This window comes from Magnolia sinica, chromosome 9, assembly GCF_029962835.1.
Source record: "Magnolia sinica isolate HGM2019 chromosome 9, MsV1, whole genome shotgun sequence".
Taxonomy (NCBI): Eukaryota; Viridiplantae; Streptophyta; class Magnoliopsida; order Magnoliales; family Magnoliaceae; genus Magnolia; species Magnolia sinica.
Genome location: NC_080581.1, coordinates 79,174,897 through 79,199,653, shown reverse-complemented (window position 1 = coordinate 79,199,653; position 24,757 = coordinate 79,174,897). Strand labels below are relative to the sequence as shown.

The following is a 24,757-nucleotide window of genomic DNA, read 5'->3' as shown; positions in this document are numbered from 1 at the left end:
AAGCAGGTGCAAATGCAACAAACAACTGCAGCATATATGATAAAGACCAAGCAAAAAATAAAATTACAAAAGGAGAAAACAACTAAAACTTTTTTCTTGTAGCCACAAACTATACAAACATACTTACCCTAGCTCCAATCCTCATACCATTCGTTGCTATTTAGAAAACACCATGGAAGGAAAAATCAAAGCAAGCATTCCATCAACAAATATATAAAATTCTCTCCTTCCCTTCCTCCAAAGTGCTAGAGTCCAGAAAAGCATCCCCACACCTACTCCATATCCAACTCCACATCCTATCCACATTAGTTCCCAATCGTATTTCCTTTCAGATTGCAGTGTTGATGGAGCGGGCGATGGTGCACCCTCAGCATCTTTGCATTTCTTTGATAGTGGAAGTCCACATAATCCTGGATTTTCTTGGAATGATTCATTTGTGAATGTAAAAAACTGTTTACTTTGTGGTATACTTCCCACAAGGTGGTTTTGTGAAAGGTTCAATACAGAGAGAAATGTTAGCTTTGTCAGCTGCCAAGGAATCTCCCCGGAGATATTATTTTGTGAGAGATCCAATGACTCAACCACTGCTAGATTCTCAAGTGATGTTGGAATTTGGCCCGTGAAACTGTTGTGCGACATATTGAGTAAATGTAGTGACTTGAGAATCCCTATAGATTTTGGAATATCCCCCTGAAAATAGTTGTTTGAGAGATCAACTGTTGTGAAGATGGATAGGATCTTGATGAGTTCCCTGTATTGTCCTTTGATCATTACTGTCACCGTGTCTTGATAGTATACAGTTTTCAGTGGTCCAGATAGGGTTTTATGAAGGAAAGATTGAGATTTGTCCTCATCCATCATTGCCTTCAAATTATCAAACATATTTGATGGCAAACCACCCGTGAAACTATTAGAAGAGAGGTCAATTATTTGCAACATTGGGAAGCTTTGATTTGTTTGTGGAAGTATAATGGGGCCATGAAATTTGTTGGATTTTAAGACAAGAATGCGCAAAAAGGGCAAAGCTTCTATCCATGATGGAAAGGTGTCATTTATTTGATTGTTTCCAAGGTTTAATACCTCCAACATTTTGCAGTTGGCCAAAGACCTTGGCACTTGGCCCTCCAATTGATTCCCACTGAGATCAAGCGTTTGTATGTTGCATCCCTCTTTAAATGTCTGAAGTAAGGTGCCATTGAAAGCATTTCCTTGAAGATTCAACACAGACAGGGCGCCACCAATCTCACCCAAACATGGTGGAATCTGACCAATGAAGTGATTGTGAGATAAATCAAGGACTGTTAGGGATATTGCATTGCAAACTGATCGAGGGATTTCACCACCAAGGCTATTGTTTGAAACTGAAAAGAAAAAGATGGAAGGTGATGGGATAGGAAGTGAGCCTTCTAGCTTGTTGGAGCTAATGTCCAGAACACGTAATTCATTGATCAACAAAAGATGGGGAGATGGTACTATTCCCTGCAGAACGTTGTGAGAAAGATTTAAAGAGATTAAAGACCCATTGCCAACCTCCCATATCCATTTGGGTATTTCACCACTAATTTTATTGTAGGAAAGGTCCAGTTCCCTCAACTGCACTTGATTTCTCAAGAAATTTGAAAATGTGCTGATGTTGCAAGAACGTAGCAACAAAGATTGAAGCTGGGAGATGGAAACAAATGTGGAATTACCACTGCCATATTGGACTGACAAGTTGTTATCTGAAAGATCTAGAGAGTAAAGTTTTTTGAGGTTTTGAAATAAGCCTAGCTCCACAACACCACTGAAATTATTGGAAGAAAGGTAAAGTAGTTGAAGCTTGGTAAGTTGAAAGATAAATCTCGGTATCATCCCCTGCAATTTATTGCTATCCAAATAGAGGGCCTCCAGCTGTGAAGAAAAGGCATTGTGGAACTCACCAAGTTGACCACTAAGTTGGTTACCTCCCAGATCCAACATTTGTAATGATGGGAGTGAAAACAATGATGATGGAATTGGACCGCTCAATTTATTGCTATACAAAATGAGGAGCTCCAGCTGTGAAGAAGAGGCATTGTGGAACTCACCAAGTTGACCACTAAGTTGGTTACCTGTGAGGTCCAGTGTATGTAATGATGGGAGTGAAAACAATGATGATGGAATTGGGCCGCTCAATTTATTGGATGAAAGATACAGATATTGCAGTTTGGTCAGGTTCAAAAGTAAGGATGGTAATGATCCTGACAAGTTGCAATTTCCGAGGTCTAAATGAGTCAAGAATTTGAGATTAGTGAGAGAATCTGGTAACTTTCCTGAAAATCCAGTATCTGAAAGGATCAATTGCTGTAGAGTATTGTTTTGAGGGAACTCCGGCAAATTGATAGCTACAAGGGGATTGATTGATATGTCAATGATTTGTAGGTTTGGCATCTGGAAAACACTCTCAGGGAATTTTCCATGCAATCCACAATCTTTAAGGAGCAGGGACATCAATGAGGATAAGTTCCCTATGAAATTGAGGACTGCAGAGGAGAGATTGTTTCGACTGAGGTGGAGTTCAGATAAGAAATGGAACTGTGAAAGGGAAGAAAAGATGGAGCCTGAAAGACCACAATTTATTAAGCTCAACTTGCGGAGAGTAGGGAGTGGCAAATCTAAGGTCTGGCCCTGCAGTAATATGTGTACCCAGTCCAGATAGAGTTCACTCAGATTGGACAGGTTTTGGACGACTGCTCCAATGCTTGGGTTTTCGAGTTTCAGGTATTGATATCCAGAACCATTCCAATATTCATTGCGAGAAAGATCGAGAGAAACCAAAGAGGTCAAGCGGGAGATTTCCAGTGGGATTTGGCCATAAAAGGATAACGAAGAGAGGTTGAGATGGGTCAACCTGGTGAGCTGGTCAAACCCAGATGGGAATGGAGAGTGATCGAAGTAATTGTAAGCGAGGTTGAGCCTCTGGAGGCTCTGAAGACGAAAGAGGCTTTCAAAATCAATCCGCCCAGAGATATAGAGCTCACTGAGGTCGAGGCTGATCACGTGACCAGTGGGTCCATCGCACGTGATGCGTTCCCAAGAGCAGCAATCGGTATTGTTTGAATTCCAAGACGGGAGAGTAGAGAGGTTGTAATCATCAATGAAGTGAAAACGATGCTTGAGGTGGAGTAAAGCAGAGAAGTGATGATGGTTGCATTGTTGGGTAGTGAGAAAGAGGAGATGATAAAAAGAAGAGAATGAGAAATGCTGGGTTGTTTTTAGAAGAAAAGAAGAGAGCCATTGGTCAATAATAGATGGGTGTTGGGAGTTTGGGATGTGTAGGAATAGGAAGCGTCAGCTTTATTTATAGACAAAAAGTGAAGAGGTTACTACTGTTAAGACTCATACGTGTGAAATACGAGAGCCGCTCGTGGTGCCCGTTTGATTTTCCAAATTCCCTGTAAATGGGTAATATATGTGGGGCCCACCATGAAGTATGTGTCTTATCCACACCGTCCATTCATTATTTCAGCTGAATTTAGTTAATTAGAAAACAATTGAGGAAGATGAAAATCTCAAGTGGACCACACTACATGGAAAAGGGAATTTAACACTGACCGTTAAAAACTTCATGGGGCCACTATTTCCTTTGGTGTGGTCAACTTGAGCTTGGATATGAATTATTTTTGGACTCATTTACTAAAATGATCTCTTCAAATAGATGAACGGTGTGGATATAATAAATACAACATTGTGATGCCCATGCAACTTTGATCTCATTTGACGAGCTCGGCAAGCGTCAGCGGTACGGGGATTTCCAGCCAAAGTCTTTCCCATGAAGTTCCTGCATTGTGATGCTAATGGGCCCCAGCGTGATGTCTATGAGAAATCCACACCGTGCATCCGTTTTGAGAGATTATTATAGTATCTAAGATAAAAAATGAGGTGGATCCAAATATCAAGTGGGCCGCACGAGGAGGAAACAGTAGGAATGACCACGGTTTGAAACATTAGTATGGCCAGAAAGTTTCATCTCAGGCAAACTTTTGGGTGTTTTCACTTCATCACAGTGGTAATGACCTTATAAACGGTTTGGATGGCATATAAACATCAAGCTAGATTTGGATTGCATTGTTGGTACTGGTTAGTGGTTGATGTTCTCTAAGCCTACCGTAATGTATAGTTTTTTTATACACTTAGGTGAACAATACCTTGTTTCCTTTGGTGATTGACTGCTATATAGGGCCTATCATGATGTACTTATTTAATCCACACTGTCCATCCATTTTACTAAGATAATTGTAGGGAGCCCAGAAATGAAGGAGATTCAATTCTCATGTGTACCATTTTAGAGGAAACAGTAGTGATTAAAGGGCCACCATTAAAAACTTCCTATGGGTTATAAAAGTTTTGGATCAAGCTGGTTTCAGTTTTTATCCTTCATCCAGGACTGTGTTCTTATCAACAGTGGATGACAAATGAACATCATGATGAGCATTATGGTGGGCATTCAATTAGCATCGTTTCTTATGGCATGGTCCACCTGAGATTTGGATCCTCTTAATTTTTGGGTTCATGACCTAGAAGAAGCTGGAAAATGGATGGATGGCCTGGATATACAATACATACATTAAGGTGGGCCCACGGTCATGGCCGCACCCAATCCGGAAACCTCATCCTAACTATGCAATCCGCGCCTAAAGAAATTTGTTGTTTTTCTTTTCTTTTCTTTTCTTTTTTTTTTTTTTCCTTTTTTGTGATTTTTTATAATAATATTAATTACTAATTTTACTTTTAGATGCCTATTTAATTCTTTTTAAGCAACTTTATTAATTGGTGGATATTTTAACTATTTAAGAAAAAATTAGAAGGGAAGTCGGAGAAAACTAACAGAAGGTACCTTGACAATAACTTAGGGTTGTACATGAGCCAAGCTAGCTCAAAAAGCTCGCTTGGCTTGGCTTGACTCAACTCAAACGATGACTCGAGGTGAGCCAAGCTTCATATGACCTAGATTGTTTTAAAAATGAGCCAAGTTCGATCATAGTTAATCTTGACTTGACTCAACTCAGCTCGAAGCTTGAGCTCAAGCTCGACTCGAATATATATAATATATATAATATATATTATATATTATATTTAAAAATAAAAAATTTAAAACTTAAATCCTACTCTATTCGTCTGTCCCTTTCTTACTATTTTCCTTTTCTTACCAAACTCGTGCACGCCTGAGCTCCGCTCTCTCCCTTTCTTGTGCTTGAGCCATCTCTCTCTCTCTCTCTCTCTCTCTCTCTCTCTCTCTCTCTCATCTTAGCTGTCACGCCTACACTCAGCCACTCACTCAAGCTCTCTCTCTCAGTACCAACAATAAAGTACCTCTATAGCTTTATCTAATATATATTGTATACATATTATTTATTAAATATTTGATTTAGGAGTTGGGTCAAGTGTGGGTTGGGTTAGTTAGGTCAGGAGGTTAGGTTGAGTCAAGTGTCAATTGCGTCAGGTTGTTGGGTTGAGTTGAGTACTGGGTTGGGTCGAGTTGGGAGCAGGCTCGAATCAACTTGATGTAAGCTCGCCTCGACTCAATGCACTAGCTCACATTGAGCTCGACTCAAAAGGTTTAACAAATAATCCAAGCTCCATTGGTAAGCTCAAGGTTGAGATCGAGCTCGAAGAGAGCACAGACGAGTCAAGCCAAGCTTGGCCTATCTCGACTCGACTCGCCTCGATGTACAACCCTACAATAACTTCATTGAGGAAGTACCTTAACAAAAAGTTAATTTATAAAGGTATCAGGATGTAAATGCCACCTTAATAAGGTACCATTTTGTAAAATTCCTTTTATAGAATTTAAATAAGGTGCATGACAGAAACAGTGAGGATGGAACATCAACGGTTGAAATGATCTTGGGGTATAGAATTTTTAGATCATGCTAATACTTTTGTATTTTCAGTTCCTCCTAGTAAAAGTGACTTTATGAACACTATAAATGATATATAAACATGATAGAACTGGGGAGATTTCAACCGTAGGCATTTTCCTACTTGCTTTTTCTTGCTGTATGGCCCACTCGAGTTTTGGATCTACTTCATATTTTGGTTAATCTCATAACAGAGTCTGTTAAAATGGATGGACAGGGTGGATTTCTAACAAACATCACAGCCGGCCCCACTTAGCTAGCTTCTGAGTAGGGAACTTGGGGCCGCTTTTTCCTGTTGTGTTGCCACTTAAAGTTTTGGATCTGCCTCATTTTTCATGCCCTAACAAAACCTGGAAAAATGGATATACGGAGTGGATTTCTCACAAACATCACAGTTTGGCCCCACTTAGCTTCTAAGTACAGGAACTCCCAACCGCAGTCTGTCCAAGCAATCCACATACTGGATTTAGATATTCAGACGGTCCTGATCCTTTTAGGCAACAAAAAACCTAGGTGGGGGCTACCGTGATGTTTGTGCGGAATCTACATCAGTCTTGTGAGATCATTCCGGGACTTTAAACTAAAAATGAGAAGTATCCAGTACTCAAGGGGTCTGCATTAAAGGAAAAGGTGGGAAGGGAGATTTTTAAACGTTGAAACCTCCTGGGTTTGATGTTTACATGCCATCCACACCATTCATAACATCATTCCTACCGAGATGAACTGAAAACACAAATATTAGCCTAATTTAAAACTTATGTGGCCCCACCAATATTTCAACTGTGAATGTTTAATCCTCGTGTCTTCGGCCCACTTTAGTATTGGATCTTACTCTTTTTTTGTCCCATTTCCTAAGATGATCTAAAAAACAGATGAACGGAGTGGGTTTCGCACAAATATTATGTTAGTCCCCACCTAGGTTTAGGTTTCAGGGACTTACTGCTAAAGCCTTCAGGAAATCACGCGCGTGGGAGGGCATTAGGGGCGCGGATTTCCTGCCAAAGCCTTTCGCAGAAAGTTCCTTTGGCAGGAAGTTCCTGTACTGGGATGCTAAGTGGGGCTCAGCGTTATGTTTATAAGAAATCTATACCATGCATCCGTTTTGAGAGATCATTTTAGGACATGAGGCCAAAAATGAGTTGGATACAAAATTGAAGTGGGCTGCAGCGGGAGGAAACAATAAGAATTCAATGACCACCTTTTGAAACATTTGTACGGTCAAAAAGCTTCATATCATGCAAAGTTTTTGGTGTTTTCACTTCATCCCAGTGGGAATGACCTTGTAAACAGTTTGGATGGTATATGAACATCAAGGTAGATGCCATAGAAGTTTCAACGATAGTAAACTCTTTCCACGGTTTCCCCTCTCGTATGGCCCAATTGAATTTTGGATCCACCTAAGTTTTTGTAGCATGAACTAAAATGAGCTCTTAAAAGGGATGGATGGTGTTGATTTCTTACATACATCATAATGGCCCCACCTAGCATTCCCACGCCAGCCAAGTTGGTCGCGTTTGGTACAGCAGCCTTTCCGCTTCTGCGTGGCAGAATTTTACGAGATGATACCCCTTTATTATTACGTTATTAACATCCTCTGCCTTTTTAAAATGATATCACTTTTTTTCCTAAAATAACTAAAATGCCCACTAATTAATAAGGTTGCGTAAATAAGTGTTTTATATATATATAGCTCACCTGCACACCAGTTTGTACGGAACTTGTGCCAACTTTTTGGTGGGCCCATCATACATGATGTGAGTTTAAAATCTGAACGGTCCACGTGATGCAGAACCCCGTGAAACCCGTAAGGCCCAACTTACACTTTAATCCAAAACTTTGATGAGCTATGAAAGAAGATATATATATATATATATATATATATATATATATATATATATATATATATATATATATATATACCGGTTACTGGTTGATGTTCTATGAGCCCCAGCGTAATGTATATTTTTTAGACACTTAGGTGGAAACAACGGTGATTGAGTGCCTACTATTAAAAACTTCCTAGAGCCCACTTGACATTTGGATATTCCTTATTTTTATACTCATGCCCTAAGATGATATGGAAAAATGAGTGGATGGCGTGGATAGGCTGACTGCTATTCAAAATTCTGTTTTTTCAGGCTAGAGCCGGGCCCACTGACACTTGTGATAGGTTAAAACCTTTCTGTATTAGGTGCACCCTGGTCGCTCCCAACGCATTGTGGTCTTCATTGTGGAGCCCACGTTGATGGACGTATTGTATATCCAGGCCGTCCATCCATATTTCTCCTTCTTTTGAGAGCATTAACACACACAAAAAAAACAACAATAATAATAATAATAAATAAGCACGTCCAAATCTCAAACGGACTACAGTGCTGATTTAATTCCCACCATTAAAATTTTCCAATGGCCCACTGTAATACCCACCCTGAGTTTATTTGCCATCAAACCTATTGATAAGGACACAATGACTGGATGAAAGGAAAAACAAATATCAGCTTCATCCAAAACTTTTGTAGCCCACCAAATGTTTTTAGCAGTGGATGTTCAACAACTATTGTTCCTCCAGTATGGTCCACCTAGATTTGGATCTGCTTCATTTTTTGGCTCATGCTCTAAAATGATTAGGAAAAACTGTTGGAAGATGTTGATATACAATACATGTAAGATTTCTATAAAGTGGGCATTATTGATTAACGGTCTGAATTGTCCTAAAGGTTGAAAAATGTGATTGGGTAAACTAGTGGGCCCCACTGATACTTCCATAAAATATGCATTAAGGGGTGGAATGCTATAGCTGTGACATGCACACTGCTATTTCAGCGTAACTAGGATCTGCTTGCGTGTGGAGCCTTTCATAGAGAAGTTTTAATGGTTTCAAACTCTTTAGCTCTCTGTTGGTATTTAGCAGGCTGGGTCCCCAATCCAGCACCATGACAGGAAGATAATTCCATCATATCTTCAGCAAGGAGGTTTATCCAGTATTCGATTTCCACATTAAGAAATCTAACAATACATATACACCACGGCTAATAGAGTACCAATAGGATCCTTGCTCTTACTCGGGTGGTACACCTGGTCAAGGGTTGAGTATCCATAGGTTGTGAAATGTGTGTGCTTGTGTAAAAAATAAAATAAAATAAATAAATAAATAAATAAGAGTACCAATACATTACAAAACATCACGATAAGCATTATGGTGGGCATACATCAAGATGGGCCCCACGGTCAGGGCCACACCGAATCCGGAGATCCTCATCCTAACTATGCAATCGGCGTCCAGAGAAAATTGTTGATTTTTTTTTTTCTTTTTTGTGATTTTTTATAAAAACATTAATTAATAATTTTATTTTTAGATATCTATTTAATTTTTTAAGCAACTTTATTAATTGGTGGATATTTTATTCATTTTAGAAAAAATATAAGGAAAGTGGAAGAAAACTAACAGAAGCACCTTGACAATAACTTCATTAATGAAGTGCCTCAACGAAAATTTAATTTATAAAGGTATGAGGATGTAAATGCCATGTTAATAAGGTACTATTTTGTAAAATTTATTTGATAGATTTAAATGGGCTGCATGACAGAAACATTGAGGATTGAACATCAATCGTTGAACATTTGTTGGCCTATAGAAGTTTTAGATCAGGCTAATACTTTTGTGTTTTCAATTCCTCCTAATAAGAGTGACTTTATGAACAGAATCAGTATGTATGTATGACATATAAACACAATAGACCTGTGTGGGCAGGTTGTCCTTGGCAATCCGCATCCCACATTCTGGTATTCAGATGGACCTGATCCTTTTAGGCAAGGCATATACACTATCCTGATCGTCTGGTGATTGGCTTTGATCAGCCTAACAAAGATGGCAGCCACTCATCAGGTGGTCACTACTCTATCTTTGCCCCAGTCTAACAAATCAGGGCCAAACATGTATCAAGATGTGAACGATTGATAAAGTGAATTATAGTCACCACATTCTGTATACATATGTGGGCCCGGCTCTTTGAATCAAGGCATCTTCATCATGAGGATTTTGTCATACATCTGATTCATGCACCGTGTCCTACCTTATAAGTTGACTGACGGGATCTTTTTTTGTTTTTCCAGCCAAGGCATCTATGCAGTGAGCCTACAGTATGTAAATTCCATGTTATTATCATGTGGAGGCATGTACCGTGCACAAGTGGGGTCCACTTCTCCTTTTATCCATGATGTAATGTGGAAGTTGGGCTTAGGCCTTTTAGATGGATGGGATGAACTTTGCCCTATTTCCAAACACTGGTAATCAACTACCTGAACGGGTATCATTGGTCGTGATCATTCAAGGGAGGTGGCATAGTATCCAACTACCCATCTCTATCTTATAAATACCATCAGTCCATTTTTCTTTAAATGGAACACTTCCACATGCAACACGGCAATATACATGCATGACTTTGACAGTCACCATTAGATGTGGGGCCAAAATGCTTTAATTTCCAAAACTGCTCTTGGAATTCCTAACACAACAATCTCACCGGGTCAAGCAAGCCATGACCATCAGCATGTGCTTGCCAACTGCTCTTGGAATTCCTAACACAACAATGTCACTGGGTCAAGCAAGCGATGACCATCAGCAGGTGCTTGCCAACTGCTCTTGGAATTCCTAACACAACAATCTCACCGGGTCAAGCAAGCAAGCCATGACCATGTCAAGCACGTGGCACCATTTATTTATTTATGCAACAGTCCTGTGCACTTAGTCTTCTTTTTCTCTTTTGACTATTGACTGCCCTCAGTTCTCCATTACTTACTGAGTTCATAAATTATATTTAGCAAACAGTACAAGCTACAAAATAGGATGACAAAGTGTCACGGTTACCTTATCACATGTGGCAATGGATTATAAGATGAGTGGGCAATTGATCAACTCACAGCTTTAAAAGATACACATCATAGTGTTCCTACAAACAAACCAATGGTTTGCATCCCATCCCCACTGTTTCCAATAATGTGACCCACCTTGAATTGTACATTTGGTTGGTTTTTTTGTCCTGAGGCCCCGAATCCAAGAAATAACCTGGTGGACTAGAGTGGATGCTCTAACTTTGGGGCCAGATTAAGTACTACCCTCAGCTGTTCCGAGCTTGGGACAGGTGAAAGTTCCAGGCAGCTATCGAGGGGCCACCATTTTGTATGGATTTTATCCACGTCGTCCATCCATTTTCTCATATTATTTTAGATTATTAACCCAAAAACAAGACGTTTCTCCTTATCAATTCAACAGTTATGGCAGCCGACATATTGACATGGTGGGTCTTTCAAATTCTTCCAACCTTCTATATTCTTGTGCAACTGTTTCTACCTTTTGGCCTTCTTGGCAGCACCTTCTCTTTCTGCTCGAATAATTTTCTCTCGCATGGACTTACCAGCAGATCTGTATGTACAAAATTGGATGAGGAACTCCCATAAGCCTCACCAATGTAAACAATGGAAAAATGCTTGAAAACCTTCTTAAGTTCAAGCCATGTCCTGTGCCTAGGTTTTGGATTAGGTTGTTTTGAACCCTAGTTTTCACCGGCTCATTTCATAAGAGAAGAATCTAAGGAGGTAATTGGTCTGCGTGATTTACAATTGACTAACAGCTTTGATGAAAGATACACATCAAAGTGTCTCCACACTCAAACCTATGGCTGGTATCCAATTCCCCTTGTTTCCTATGATGTGGTCCACTTCAGTTATAAATTTGGTTGGTTTTTCCTCCGGGGGACCCAAATCCAGCACATAACTTGATGGACAGAGTGGATGTTACATATATAACATTATGGCCCCACATAGCTTTAAGAGTCACACGTGTAAATTACATGAGCCACTCATCAAACTAGCCACCATTTTTCCAGATGCTTTGCCTTACAAGTCGTCTAAATTACGAGAGTCTCTCATCAAAGTAGTCACCATTTTTTCAGATGCCTTATATTACAAGTCACGTCAACAGAGTAGTCACCATCTTGTAGATGCCTTGCCTCACAAGCAACAAGTCCGGTCTAACCAGATATTGGTATGAAAATGAAAAACTGAAAGAATTGATTGTTGGTCTCCACACTTTTTAGGTAGGTGTGCCCATCTCACTATTAGATGATGGGCCTGATTCTCTAAGGCAATACATTTGCACAGTCAGGATTGCCTAATCAGCGGCTTAATCTCACCAAGATTACTAACATGTATGTTCCAAGTGGATGCTATCACAATGGTGTATCTTTCTCCCATGACTTGAAGGCTTTAGAACATGACATCTACTTTCTTTAGCCATAGAAAGGTACTTACATTCATTAGCCACTTTATGGGCCCCACTTTTATATGGACTTTTCAAGTCACCATTTTGGCCTCATGGTTACGGAAGAATTTTAAATTATTAACATATTGATCCATCCACCACCACATAAACCCCATTATCTTCCCCTCCACTATTGAGTCTTCAAGTTGCTAAGATGTCTTTTCCATTATTGAGCCCAAGTCTGCTTTAACTAGGTCATGGTAGTATGAATGCTACTTAGGTAGGACCTAAGGAAAGTTACTTGACATCTATCCATTACATTATGTGACCTAGCTTTTCTATTGACTCTCCGAGTCATTATTTTGTCCACTTATGAGGAAAAAATTGGTCATGATAATGCAAAAGTTATTTAGGCAAGGACCATTAAAAGGTATCTAACATCCATCTATCACGTTATGGGCTCTTTTTTCTTGTTGTATCGTGTGTTTTGTGTTTATATTACCAATCCTAAGGCTAGATAAGGAGGCTTGTGTCAAGTTGGCAGCCAAATCAAACTTTCACAGCTTCTATCATAAATCCCCATTAGCTCTTCAAATTATTACCTCCTTTTGGGAAGAAAAAGATTGCACCAAGTACAATCAATGAAATGTATTAAGCAAAACATGGGCTAGAATTTTTAATCCATGCCTAACCTTATCCACTAAGTGGAAGCTTAGCTCTCCATGAACAAATAGGACTAAGCTTAAACTTATTATGTATTTGGGTTGTGTAGGCATGCTGGATCACATATCAAGCTTGATTATTGTATATAGCATGTGTTTGTAACCATGTCTTGCGTAGAATATTATAACCACCATCTTAAATAGGTCATTGCTCAAATTAGACTCATCCAATAATCTTAATATTTAATTTGTACCTTCAAAAGGACCACAGAAAGGAATCTTGTGTGTGACTTTGGATTGTTAAATTGATATGCTAACCCCTTGGATGTTGCTTCCAATTGGATTATTGACATTGTCCACAACAGGTCCATCAATCCAACTATTAACATTAGTTAATCAAATTGGGTTTTGTTCATGATCCATATAGAATATGGCCAAGTAATTCGATGGTCCAGATCAAGTGCATCTCCTACACTGTAGAAAGTATTGAATTTTCATGTGTGGTTCATTCACTATCAATTGCATTGGTTGAAAATAAGCTTGCTGTTTTGTTTTAATTCTGTTAGGAACACCTTTATTTGAGATGCCTGGTGTGAGAGAATTATCTCCACCTTTTTTAGCATCATAGTACAACTTCGGCATGAAATCTGTTGCGACTTGTCCCCACTACAAACGATGAATTATGTAGCATTCCAATCATCAGAAAATGTAGACGTTCCAATGTAGGGTGATCCCTATTCTTTGATATTAGCCTCCTATTATGAATGGGTGACGCACCAGAAACCTCCTAGCTTCTAATGGCATTATGTATACATTCAACTTGAGAGGCTTTTGGGCAATGGCACATCCATTATGGGTCCCACGTCATCAACAGTTTGGATCATCAAAAATAAAATAAAATTTAAGTGGACCCTACAAATCACAATGCACAAATTTTAGAAAATGCAGAGTGCATTTATTTGATGAAGAAAAGGGAAGCCATGTGCACTTCCCTAACTTGTAATGATGACATGATTATTCTCTAGGAAAATTGTTATAAGCAATGTTGTCAAAATCCTATGATTTAGGATTTGAGTTTAATCTTGAGTAAAATTATTTGAATCCCACCTTTGAATCCCTTTTTTATATGAATCTTAGATTTTACGATTTGAATCCCTATGATTTATAATTCGAATCCTGAATTATGATTCAAATTATTTTTTTTTTTTTTTTTTTTTTTTTTTTTTCAACTTTTCGCTTTCATTTTATGTTTTTAAATTGGTGAGGGCGTTAAGAATTGTTTAGAAAAAAAAAACCTTTATATATATATATATATATATATATATATATATATATATATATATATATATATATATATATATATATATATATATATATCTCATTTAGAAAAGGTAAATTATGTTATTTTGTTCTTTATAAGAGATTAAATTATTATTTTTTTTTCTTCAATGTTAAATGGTAGTTTTTTTTTGGTATGATTTCTTACTTCTTAACTGATCGAAAAATTAAATTGATTTTCGACTTACCTAGAATGTTTGTATGGATGGTTATAATCATCTTGACGTATATGTATTGTGGAATAATGGTTAGAAATCAAAATATCTTTTTCCCGTTCGTCTACAGAATGAAATGCCGCTTTTCTAATCCAATTCTACATTCAAGAAAGGTAATAAGAACATAAATTATTACGGATCCTTGTTTTTTTATTTTTATTTTTTTTATGAGGATAACTTCTTGAAAGACCATTAAAAAAAAAAGAAAGAAAGAAAGAAAGAAAGACAAGAATCATCTAACTTTTTTAAGTAATACCATGTCAAGACGGTGTTTAAGTCTTTAATTTTTTTCTGATTTATTTATATATTTTTTAAATTTTTATTTTTAAAAAAACTTACGATTTAAGATTTGTGACTTGATACGATTCAACCCCAATTACGATTTGCAATATGATAACGATTTTGACAACATGAGTTACAAGAGAAAAGTTTCTTGTTGGATAATTGTATCCAATCATGGCCCTACCTTGTCTTGATTAAAGAGGAGAGGTTCACGTTTTGCTTGCTATCTGCACTCCAAAAAAGTGATTTCGATGAATATGATTAGAGTGGTGGCTCAACATGCTTTGATTTTTAATTGCTCTAAAAAAATTTACCCTCATTAAGAATTGAAGCAATTTTCAAGAAAATAGAAATTACACTATTCTTGGTTTGCTTACCCAGGGTTCATCTTGTGGTCTACAGATTGGACCAGGCGGGCCGCAAATGATCCATCAAGATGATGTTTGACTGGGCTGGAGAAGAAGAACCCTTTGTCCGTAACAAGATCAGGTGGGATGTACCTATCAGCAAGATCTATAGTGAACTCCTGCAATCAATTTCATAGTAAAAACGTTAAGGTGTGAAAGTATGAAGAGCTATAAAAGCTAAAAGTGTGCTTGGTTAAAAGCCCCATTAGGTAGAAGCTAACTGAAGTGTGCCCTAACTGGAATTGCATATATGTGGAGGGTTTTTTTTTGGATCCCCAAATCACCATCCATTTCCTTCCAGGTAGGACATGAAATGAAGCTGATTAGATTTGGGTAGAAAGCACCCACCCCAATCATAACAAAAGCACATAACTGCAACATACCAATATGTCAAGTTTTTCCCTTTTTTTTTTTCATTTTTTAAAAAAAAATTCATGGAGAAGTAACAGCAAAAACAGGGGGAAAAAAAAAAAGGCCCCAAGTAACACAGACTTAACTTTCTCTATCTCAAAAATTGAGAGAATAGAAATTTGGACAAGTTGGGGAATACACGCAGAATAGCTATATTACAGCAGGAGCTTCTCTAACCCAACAAGCACCTCTACTCGGAAACTCACATGCCAAATGGGCACTCGAAAGGACATCTGATTCGTGCATAAGGTTGGCTCCATGGTTTACATAACCTGGCCTCAAAACCACACCACTCAAGCAATCAAGTCACCACATATGTAATTAAAAAATAATAATAATTGGGTAGCTCAAGAAATGAAGAAATTTCAAGCAGCCAATATTCAACATATGTTACAGCTGTCTTGATTAATGGACAAACCTCACCATCCCAATGGCAAGGACCTGCTTGTGCATGTCTCAGATGTACTCACACAAGCAAGGTTGGCATGTGTAGATGAGTGCATACTCTTAATAAAAGAAAAGTTGCTGACTTTGAATAATGATGATACCAAAAAAGAGGCTAGAACCCAAGAAGGAGAAAACAAGCCAACCAATCCAAGAAAACCATTACTAAAATGTTACGTATTATGAACTATCAAGATATCGACCATCAAATTCTTAAAAGAGGAAAACAGTGAGCCATGCAAAAAAGAAAAGAGTCCATACCGGATGCTTGAGGAGAAAGGCAGCCACTCTCTCCTCATTCTCTTCAGGATCAATAGAACAAGTACTGTACACTGGTGTCCCTCCAGGCTTCACTAATCTATAAATGCAATAACGTCAAGGTAAAAATCTAGAAGGCACCATTCTTTTGCAGAAATCTTAAAACACTGCAGTATTATGGGGATATACATTAGCTTGTTACAACATCTTTGGCGATCTAATATTGTACTTTGTGGTTCATCAAAAAAACAAAAACAGCTATTGTGTAAACATAGCATTTTAGAGAAAACCATAATGTATTTCCTTTTGTAATCCAGATACATAGAAATGCATTAAAACTAAACGGCCATGTAAAATAAAAACAAAAGCAAGAGCATAAAGAACATTTGCCTAGCATCACAATTTTTATTTTTATTATCAAAAAGAACCAAACACGTTACATAGCGCAAGGCCTCTAAGAGAAAACTAAGGAGAAGAAAGGGTTTGAACTCTTACAATGAAGCTGCATCAAGGAGCTCATCTTGTAAATTTGTCAACTATTCCAAATCCTCTAATCCCCTGTTCCAATGTAAGTCCGCTCTCTTAAACAACAAATTGAATAGGAAAGGAAGATTTAGTCATTAAGACTTAGGAAGGCAGAAAATAATCATGTTCGTAAAACACTTACCATTACCAATCAAAGCATCTTAGAAGCAAGCACATGAACAATTACTGACCCAAAAAGAAATAATATTATATGTCAATACTATCAATGATTGCAGCTGTTTGATGATTCAAACCAATATTGGCTATTTTAATTTTTTCCAAATTCCAAAACAATCCCAATTTAATTATCTTTTGAGAAATATGAACTTGTTTAAGGAATACCTTGGAGAGGACACCCAATCCAGAACAAGGAGCATCCAACAAAACTTTATCAAACTTCTTGGATATCTTTTCCTACAAAAATCAAAAGCTTCATGAATTACAAACAAAAATTGTAACAGGAAATGATGGCAAAAAGATCCAAAGCACTGCATAAATAACATGCCTCAATAAAAGATTGAATCATCCGGATAGTATTTATAAAAATAATGAAGAGAGTTCCCTCAGAAATCTGTATAAACTTAAAAGAAAAAACAAAAACAAAAAAAAAGAAAAAAGAATCCTATGCTTCCTGGATAAGGGCACCACCCCCAACAGCAAAAATTTTGCCTAAAAATCAATATATTAGTTTGCAATTAAGGCTACAAGGAATCAATAGGAATTGTGATATCTGTAACTCTGAACATCTTAAATGTCAGGATCGACATGATATTAGGACATGCAAAATCCAAAGATGTGCCAATTGCGCCACAACAATTTGGTGTGGGGTTCATGGCTACTGAATGTGTTCAATATAAATCTCACAACATTTTCTAATTTATTTGATTCTTGCCAATCAAACATTTGCTCTATCTTTGTTATATCTATTAAAAAGACATTGAAGCAGTTATTGGGGCAGCAATTGTTCTCTCAATCCCTCATAATAGAAATCGATCTGTAATTTTGTATCAAGGTTAGTGGGAGCTAGGGGTGGCAACGATTTGGATCAGCCATATTTTAGCAAAATGGCATAGAACCAAAAAAAAAAAAAAAAAAAAAACAGATATGAGAAATGTTCACGTTTAATCCGGTCTTGATTGTTAAAAATACAGTAAAAAATTCAGTCAAGAAATCGGATACACCAAAATTTTAGAGAATGAAAAGTTCAGGTTTAATATGGTTTAGACTTTAAAAAACAGTGAAAAAAGAAGCTAAAGTAAAAAAATAGAAAACTTTATATATGCATGAACAATATTTCTTTTCTGAGACTATAAAGGGTTGGACGTCCCCACCCTAGTCAATATGCATGTTATGAATGAAAGAGATTTCTCTCCTTTTACTTTGAAATTGCGCAAAAAAATAAAAATAAAAAATAAACTAAAATCATCCTATAATTGGATTGGTAATGTGAAACCATAGGGAGTGATTCCCTAGTTATTTTTTTCACTTCTCTCTTCTCAACAATATCATCTTCTTTTTTTTCCTTCTCTTCAAGGTATTTCTTCTTCTCCATCTCTACAACCCACCCTTCTTTCTTTTTCTTCTTTCTTCTTCTTTAAAACATTCATTCTTCTTCTTTCCACAAACCCTAATCCATCCAAACCTAGTTCTCAAAATCCTAGTTTTCCAAACCCTAGTTCTCAAAACCTTAAATCCTTAAAAGCCCTAACCCTAAATCTCTAAAACCCTAGTTCTAATTTCCACCAAAATCCCCTGATTTTGTATTTTTTTTTTTTTAAAATAAAAAAAAAAAAAAAAACAACCCCAAAATTTTCAAAATCCCAAAGCCGCAAGTCCTAAAACCCTTAACCCAAAATCCCAACCAAAACCTCCCAAAACTTCAACCTTAATGTTCTAACCCCAAACCCATTTCCCCCATTCCCTAGCCTTTAAACCGCCCTAATATGTTAAAACTCGCACAAGACAAATGATTTCAATTGAATTCAAATTTAACCCTATGTTAGGATGAGGTTTTTATCTCCTACATGTCCTGGTTAATCAATAATTAATGAGATTCCTATGCTAGGGATTTGGTGGATGGGTTGTGTTATCTCCCAGTTGTTGCGTGGGCTGAATGGGTGTTGATCATGTTCAAAGGTGGAAATCTCCTTCCATTTTTTTGCAGGTACCCCAGCTCTGTTACAGTAGTTATTGTTCATTCGCTTTTTAGTCTAATGGTATTAGGCCTTCAATAATATTAACGTTGAGGTAATTTGGTTCGATTCCGAGGTTGCCTGGCTGAGAATGGGGGTGTCAGCCACATTATCTGTTGCTCTGGTTAAGATGACATTGGTCTTATTGCTCGTAACCTTTGAGTGGCCCAACCTTCTAGCAATTTGCATTTGTTATATCAAGGGCATGAAGGGTAGTTATGGGAATCTAAAGCGCGCATTGTTTCTCAACATTCCTACGGATTTTTTTTCAATGATTACCCGAAGGGCAAGGTTTGTTGATGTGGGGGTCTAATCCATGCCAGGCTTCGGCCCTCTTGGTTGTGCTCGCGTCTGATCTGCTTAACACAGGTTTGAGGCGAAGGTACCCATCTTTCTGACGTGGTCTGGGGCAGCGGTGTGGTTGTTTGTGTTTTGACTCGTATACTATTGAGTTTGGTTTATGTTCTGCGTGTTACTAGCTGAAGGTTGTCAAGGTTACAGCAGTGAGGTGGATTGCTTTGGAGTGGCCCTGTTTTGTGCATGATTTTAGTATTCAGATCTAGGCGTTGAGCAAGCTATGGTGGCATGACTCGTGTCCTCCTCAAACATCTTTCCCTCTGCTAGATTGGTCTTTGGGCCCTTTTGTTGCAAGCAGCTTGGATTCTCTCGGCTCCTTTTTTTTTTTGTTTAGGTGAGGTTGGGCCTGTTGTTGGATATAGGGTTGTCAACGGGCCAGGCTTGGGGTTGGTTTCGGCCTAGATTTTGAACTATTTTGGGCCAGGCTGTCCAGCCAGGCCAATTCACAATTCTTATTTTGAAAGGCCCGAGCCCGGCCCATTGACACCCCTAGTTGTATAGGTCTAATAAGGTAGTTTTATATGATAGGTGAGGCCCGTTTCTTTTTTGTGGCACCCACCCAAAATTTATAAAGCTATTTTTGTGATTTAACACAATAATAGGTGGTGTGCTCCTACCTTTCTGTAAAAATTAAAGAAATTACAATATAAAAAAAGGTGGAATGTCACTTTGTCCGAATTACTCCATTCATTCGTTCAAACAAGCAATTGGCCGGCATCTTCGTGAAGGCTTCCAATTGACATGGAATTACTGAATTAAAGATATCTGAAGCAAGCTATGTTTGTGTGATATCTATCCTATGGCTTGAGGGGAGTGTTTAAAATGTTACATCGACTTCAGTACTCCTATGGTGAGCAATATATTTTTATTAAGTTTTGTTTATGGTTGTGTTGTAAAAAGATGTTAAGAGAGAGAGAGGTTAAAGAGAAAACTTTGACATCCTCGCTGAATTTAATGGATGATATGCAAGTACTTAGAAATTGCATGTGTGGTCCAAAAGTAATTGAAATTAAAATTGTTGAAATCATGGGTTCCAGTTTAGTTATATCATGAACCAACAATTACACTTATTTGATTATCTAACTATTGGATTGGTGGACATTTATTGGACGGTTTAAAATGAAAAATATAAACGGGTCCCATTTCAACAGCCACGTGCCCACTAATCAAAAGCTAAGATTGCTCAATCAACCTGATTTTGGGACTGTGACTAGGCGACAATTAATTCCACAGCATGGCAGGTTTAATTTACATTGATGTATGCCATGTGTCTAACTTGAGCGCCTATGTATCTAGCACCCTACTCTTTCAAAGTATCCCATAACTCCCTGATGGTAGAAGCTCTCTTTTCCTTCCCTTTTCTTCTACTTTTCCTTTTTCTTCTCAACATAGTTTAAATAGAAATAAAAGGTCACAAGTTCAAGCATCCCTAATTCATATCATTTTATAAATGTGTTGGACCAAGCCATGCTTGCACATAAGAATCTACTCACAAGCAAGACTAGTCATCTCACTTTTGGTCATGGGTCCAGGTCAGGCCTAGATGTTGGGCCCATTTAGCAAAGGTCAAGCTCAAGATGACCCCTACTCGACCTATTGCCAACCCTTGGTGGGGCCCATTACTCCAATGGACCCACATGAACACACTCTAACACAAAATCAATCTAGTCCACTCGTCAAGAAGGTAGATGCATTGTTTTAAATAGCTTCGCTATATAGCGTGTAGCATACACTATGTAGCGTAGCTTAGCCTTGATATCGTATAGCTCATGAAAATAGCTTAAGTCGTGTAGCCCATGCAAAATACTAATTTTTCATACGCTACACGCTACATAGCCTATGGTATATGCTACATAGCTTACATTACAAGTTATTTTTCACTAAAACATTATAATCAATTGATGTTTTCAATGATTTATTATTATTTTATTTTTTTTGCAATAAAAAAGTAGCCAATTCTTTCAATGATTATACTAAAATAATATTAGTAACCATATTAAATCAATTAGGTTGCTCTTTCTTTACCTTTAAACTTAATCTTTATTTATTTTCCTATTATTTTAGGTTGTCTTTGGTTGCACAAAATGTCATTAAATTTCATTATTAATCAAACTAATTTGGTGCCAAATATCATGACAACCAAGCACAACCCTAATTAAAATTCTAGAAGCAGCTTGTAGCTTATGCTACATGCTATATAGAGTAAGCCTCATGTTTCATAGGGGTGAATACTAGGCTACACACTAACTATTGCTTAAAACACTGGTCATGCATATATGATAAAATGGGTAGTCAAAAGAAAATCACCGAACACCCATACACAACATGCATGTATAAGTTAACTAGTAGGTAGACCAGCCTGAATTTTCAACCAATGCATGTTCATGGTGGGCACCACCAGATGAATAGCCCACTGTGTTGGCAAGTGAACGGTAATGCCCTTCCTCACACAAGAGAATCTATTGTGAGTTCAAGAGATGTTGATACATCTATTGGCTGTATGAGTTGAAAGAGCATTTTATGCCTTACTAATGCATAAAACACAGATAAAGTGAATGCACAAAAATCTAGAAATGTTTGCAAGGATGTTCTAAGAGACATTTATTATAACATACCACGCAAAGAGAGTGAATGCATAAGAATCCAGAAAGGTTTGCAAGGATGTTCTAACAGCGTTTTAAATAGCGGTAGTGTGTTGCATAGCTTTCAACCCTCTGTAGCTTGCAGCGTTAATAGTGCAGTGTAGCGTAAGCTACAAGGTACTTCTATTTTTAAATTTTAAATAAAAATAATAATAAATAGTAAGGAAAAAACAAAATATATATACATACACCTAATAAAAATTTTGAAGTATAAGCATTTTCAAAATAATGCACATCCACCCATACACACACCTCACTGGGCCCCATGTGTGCCACACCATAGAAAACAATGGATATCCACATCCATACACAACCCGTAGTGAGCTCCACATGGGCCACACCATAGAAAACAATGCATAGCACCCATATAAACACCACCTAAAAAAATGAAATGCAAAAAATTGCATACCAACCCTATCCTACAAATATTGCATGGTAACTGACATTTTGATATTAAAAAATGAAAAAAAAAAATAATCCAAAATAACTAACAAAACTTCATTCTAAATGAAAATGAACTCATTAAGGTGCAAGAACATACCTCTTAGTTTTACAAGCTCAAGAAGAGATTTAATCAATCAAAACTCTGAAATTTACAATTTCGTGGTCGTACAAATACGTACAGGGGGAAATTTGATTTCTCCTTTGTTTCAGCTCCAGTGTTCTTTAAAATACAGCAAATAGACCTTGCAAGATCCAATGATTGGCCGAAATATCCCCTTCAATGGCCTTCTGGATCGCTAGATTCAAAGAAATGGAGGAGAAGTTGCATTGGAGGCCATGGTTTGAAAGAGGGGTTTTCGAAAACCCTCTTTTGAACTCTTTTCTTTAAAATTTAAGTTTTTAAGATATCTGTATGGTGTGAATTCAACACACGTTTTAATAAAAAAGCACCATTGTATAAAGTTAGAAACAATAAAGTAATTTTGGTATCAATTTTACATTATCATATTTTTAACAATATAAGTTTGACACCATTTCAAATACATAAAACTTCTGCATATATATAAAAGTGCAACGTATCGTACGCACGCAACGTAGCTGTAGCGTATGCTACAACCCCTGTAGCGTACACTACAAGAGATTTACTCTATTGGAGTAAGCTACGCTATTTAATACACTTCTGAGAGACATTTATTATAACGTAAAAGGAGAGACTAATATTTAGCTCTCTAGTCACAATTACTCTTTCCACCATGAATATTCATTATTAGAGGCATTATTGTACAAAAGTGAGAATTTGGATTACTATATTAACCAAAAGCAAAAAAGTATAGGTGAATTAAACAATCATAGTGCAGGGTAAATTGCATATAATGTATAAGCCTAAAAAGGAGAGAAGTAAAATTGTGGTTTTTCCTGATAGCCATTTCAATGTGCATTCAACATGCTTTCCTAATATGTTGCGGATGTGTTTCCAACATGGCTATTTCAAGAAAATGAAGCATTTCAGCCACATAATTAACTAAGAATTAGCATGAAAGTGAATGATCTTCTGCTGATGGCATGGCACCTTATGTACATATCTGCAACAATAAATACCAAACAATAAAAAGGCAGAAAGCAAAAAATAGATGCATCTCAATGGTCCCAAGGATAACACATATAAGTTTAGAATACAAACAATATACCCATCTTAATATGTAATAGATGATTTAGAACATTGCAAGCGTAGTTAGGAGAAAATTGAAAATGTGGATTATCCTGATGAACTCAAAATTTCCTTTATTTTATTCATTAATTTTCTGTTGGTAAATAACTTGCAGAAAAAATACGAAGGTCAGCATGCACAATAGTGATGACATCATTGACATTGTGTGACTTGGCTGTCTCTTCAAGAATTCTTAGGCGGCCCTTGTTTATGTCAATTGCATACACCATACCTACATCATGACAAGGCATTAGTGAAAGAGCTTTGCTAAGCCCACACACATGTTAAAGGTAGCCCATGTACACGCCTGGTGTACCAGCATGCAAACAGGAATGAGATACAATCAACCCATCAGAGGGCTACCTCTACATAGATGCCCTGGGCCAAGCATCAGGTCAGTCTACTAGTCAGGCGGGCAATAGTTCACGATACAAATTTATGGCTGATAAAAACTAGGCTGAAGTTTTCTAACCCATCACCTGTTTCTAATATAGTGGTCCACCTGGACCAGATTTATTTTTGGGTAAGAACAACAATCCCGTCGCACCCGCTTAATGAAGGGCTTGGATATTGTACCTTTCTGCCATCTCAGAAAGTATGATGGTGTGTAAATGGTATGCCTTGTACACGGGTATGGCTCATAAAGCTATGAGTGAAATGTTCAAATGCTATATTCACATATAGATAAGAATTACATGATCCTATGCATCAGGACAGGATTAGTGACCTAATGCAGGCAATCCATACAGGTGAAGCCCACAGTCCCCAGATCTAGATTTCTGACCAGATAGGCCTATGAAATCAAATATCAGGGAAAAAAATGAATCGACTCAGTTTCGGTCATGACCAAGTTGATGTGATTTCAGTCCTGAACAAGCAACTATTTTGGGTATTTTAGCAGGTTTTAGCCCTTCAGTCATCTTAGACAAACCAAAAGCAAGAAGACTCGATTTCACCATGGAACAAGGAATAAAAATTTAAAGCATAGGGCCCATTGTGGATGGTGAATCCAAAAATCATTCAGACTCGATGAGTCTAGATGTCCAATCTGTCACCTTTTTTCTTCACTGATGCGGCATCATCTCCTTTCTACCGTCAACAACCATTTAAAATTTATTTTTATTTTTTTTAATTAGGATATTTGAATTTGGGATTTTTGGGGAATGCCCATCCATGGCAGGGCCCTTCCCTTCATATCTACAGTCCTTGACCATTTCATGGGACCTCTTATATGA

At 37.4% G+C, this 24,757-nt stretch overlaps 2 protein-coding genes across 15 annotated transcripts; both read right to left on the bottom strand.

Annotated features, from left to right (window-relative positions):
* Positions 1 to 156: 156 nt before the first annotated feature.
* Positions 157 to 11,285, bottom strand: LOC131255208 (receptor-like protein 7). Its single transcript, XM_058255903.1, has 4 exons — positions 11,230 to 11,285; positions 10,403 to 10,457; positions 1,363 to 3,222; positions 157 to 1,263 (listed from the first exon to the last, which is right to left on the bottom strand). The coding sequence occupies exons 1-4, from the start codon at positions 11,283 to 11,285 to the stop codon at positions 157 to 159; spliced, it is 3,078 nt and encodes a 1,025-aa protein (XP_058111886.1).
* A 3,433-nt stretch (positions 11,286 to 14,718) lies between these two features.
* Positions 14,719 to 24,091, bottom strand: LOC131255795 (uncharacterized). Of its 14 annotated transcripts, none has more exons than XR_009176429.1 (7): positions 22,413 to 22,682; positions 17,023 to 17,094; positions 16,823 to 16,866; positions 16,651 to 16,736; positions 16,159 to 16,255; positions 15,013 to 15,161; positions 14,719 to 14,862 (listed from the first exon to the last, which is right to left on the bottom strand). XR_009176429.1 is itself a non-coding variant. In XM_058256619.1 (7 exons), the coding sequence occupies exons 4-7, from the start codon at positions 16,673 to 16,675 to the stop codon at positions 14,859 to 14,861; spliced, it is 270 nt and encodes an 89-aa protein (XP_058112602.1). In that variant the 5' UTR covers positions 16,676 to 16,736; positions 16,823 to 16,866; positions 17,023 to 17,094; positions 22,413 to 22,677; the 3' UTR covers positions 14,719 to 14,858. The 14 variants fall into 14 exon arrangements, 7 of the variants coding, with proteins under 7 accessions (XP_058112602.1, XP_058112604.1, XP_058112601.1 ...); XR_009176431.1 differs by having other exon boundaries at positions 16,651 to 16,713; XM_058256619.1 differs by having other exon boundaries at positions 16,159 to 16,250; positions 22,413 to 22,677.
* Positions 24,092 to 24,757: the final 666 nt, after the last annotated feature.

What these genes read in the sequence shown, in the direction of transcription:
- LOC131255208 (XM_058255903.1), bottom strand. Translation starts at nt 11,285, where the DNA reads ATGCGAGAGAAAATTATTCGAGCAGAAAGAGAAGGTGCTGCCAAGAAG. An exon ending in GCTGCCAAGAAGGCCAAAAG is followed by an intron (nt 10,458 to 11,229) that starts GTAGAAACAGTT and finishes TTGTTGTGTTAG; the next exon opens with GAATTCCAAGAGCAGTTGGC. An exon ending in GTCATGGCTTGCTTGACCCG is followed by an intron (nt 3,223 to 10,402) that starts GTGAGATTGTTG and finishes AAAACAACCCAG; the next exon opens with CATTTCTCATTCTCTTCTTT.
- LOC131255795 (XM_058256616.1), bottom strand. Translation starts at nt 23,685, where the DNA reads ATGTCAATGATGTCATCACTATTGTGCATGCTGACCTTCGTATTTTTT. An exon ending in GATTGGGTGTCCTCTCCAAG is followed by an intron (nt 16,256 to 17,022) that starts GTATTCCTTAAA and finishes TTGCATTTATAG; the next exon opens with ATTAGTGAAGCCTGGAGGGA. An exon ending in CCTTTCTCCTCAAGCATCCG is followed by an intron (nt 15,162 to 16,158) that starts GTATGGACTCTT and finishes AATTGATTGCAG; the next exon opens with GAGTTCACTATAGATCTTGC.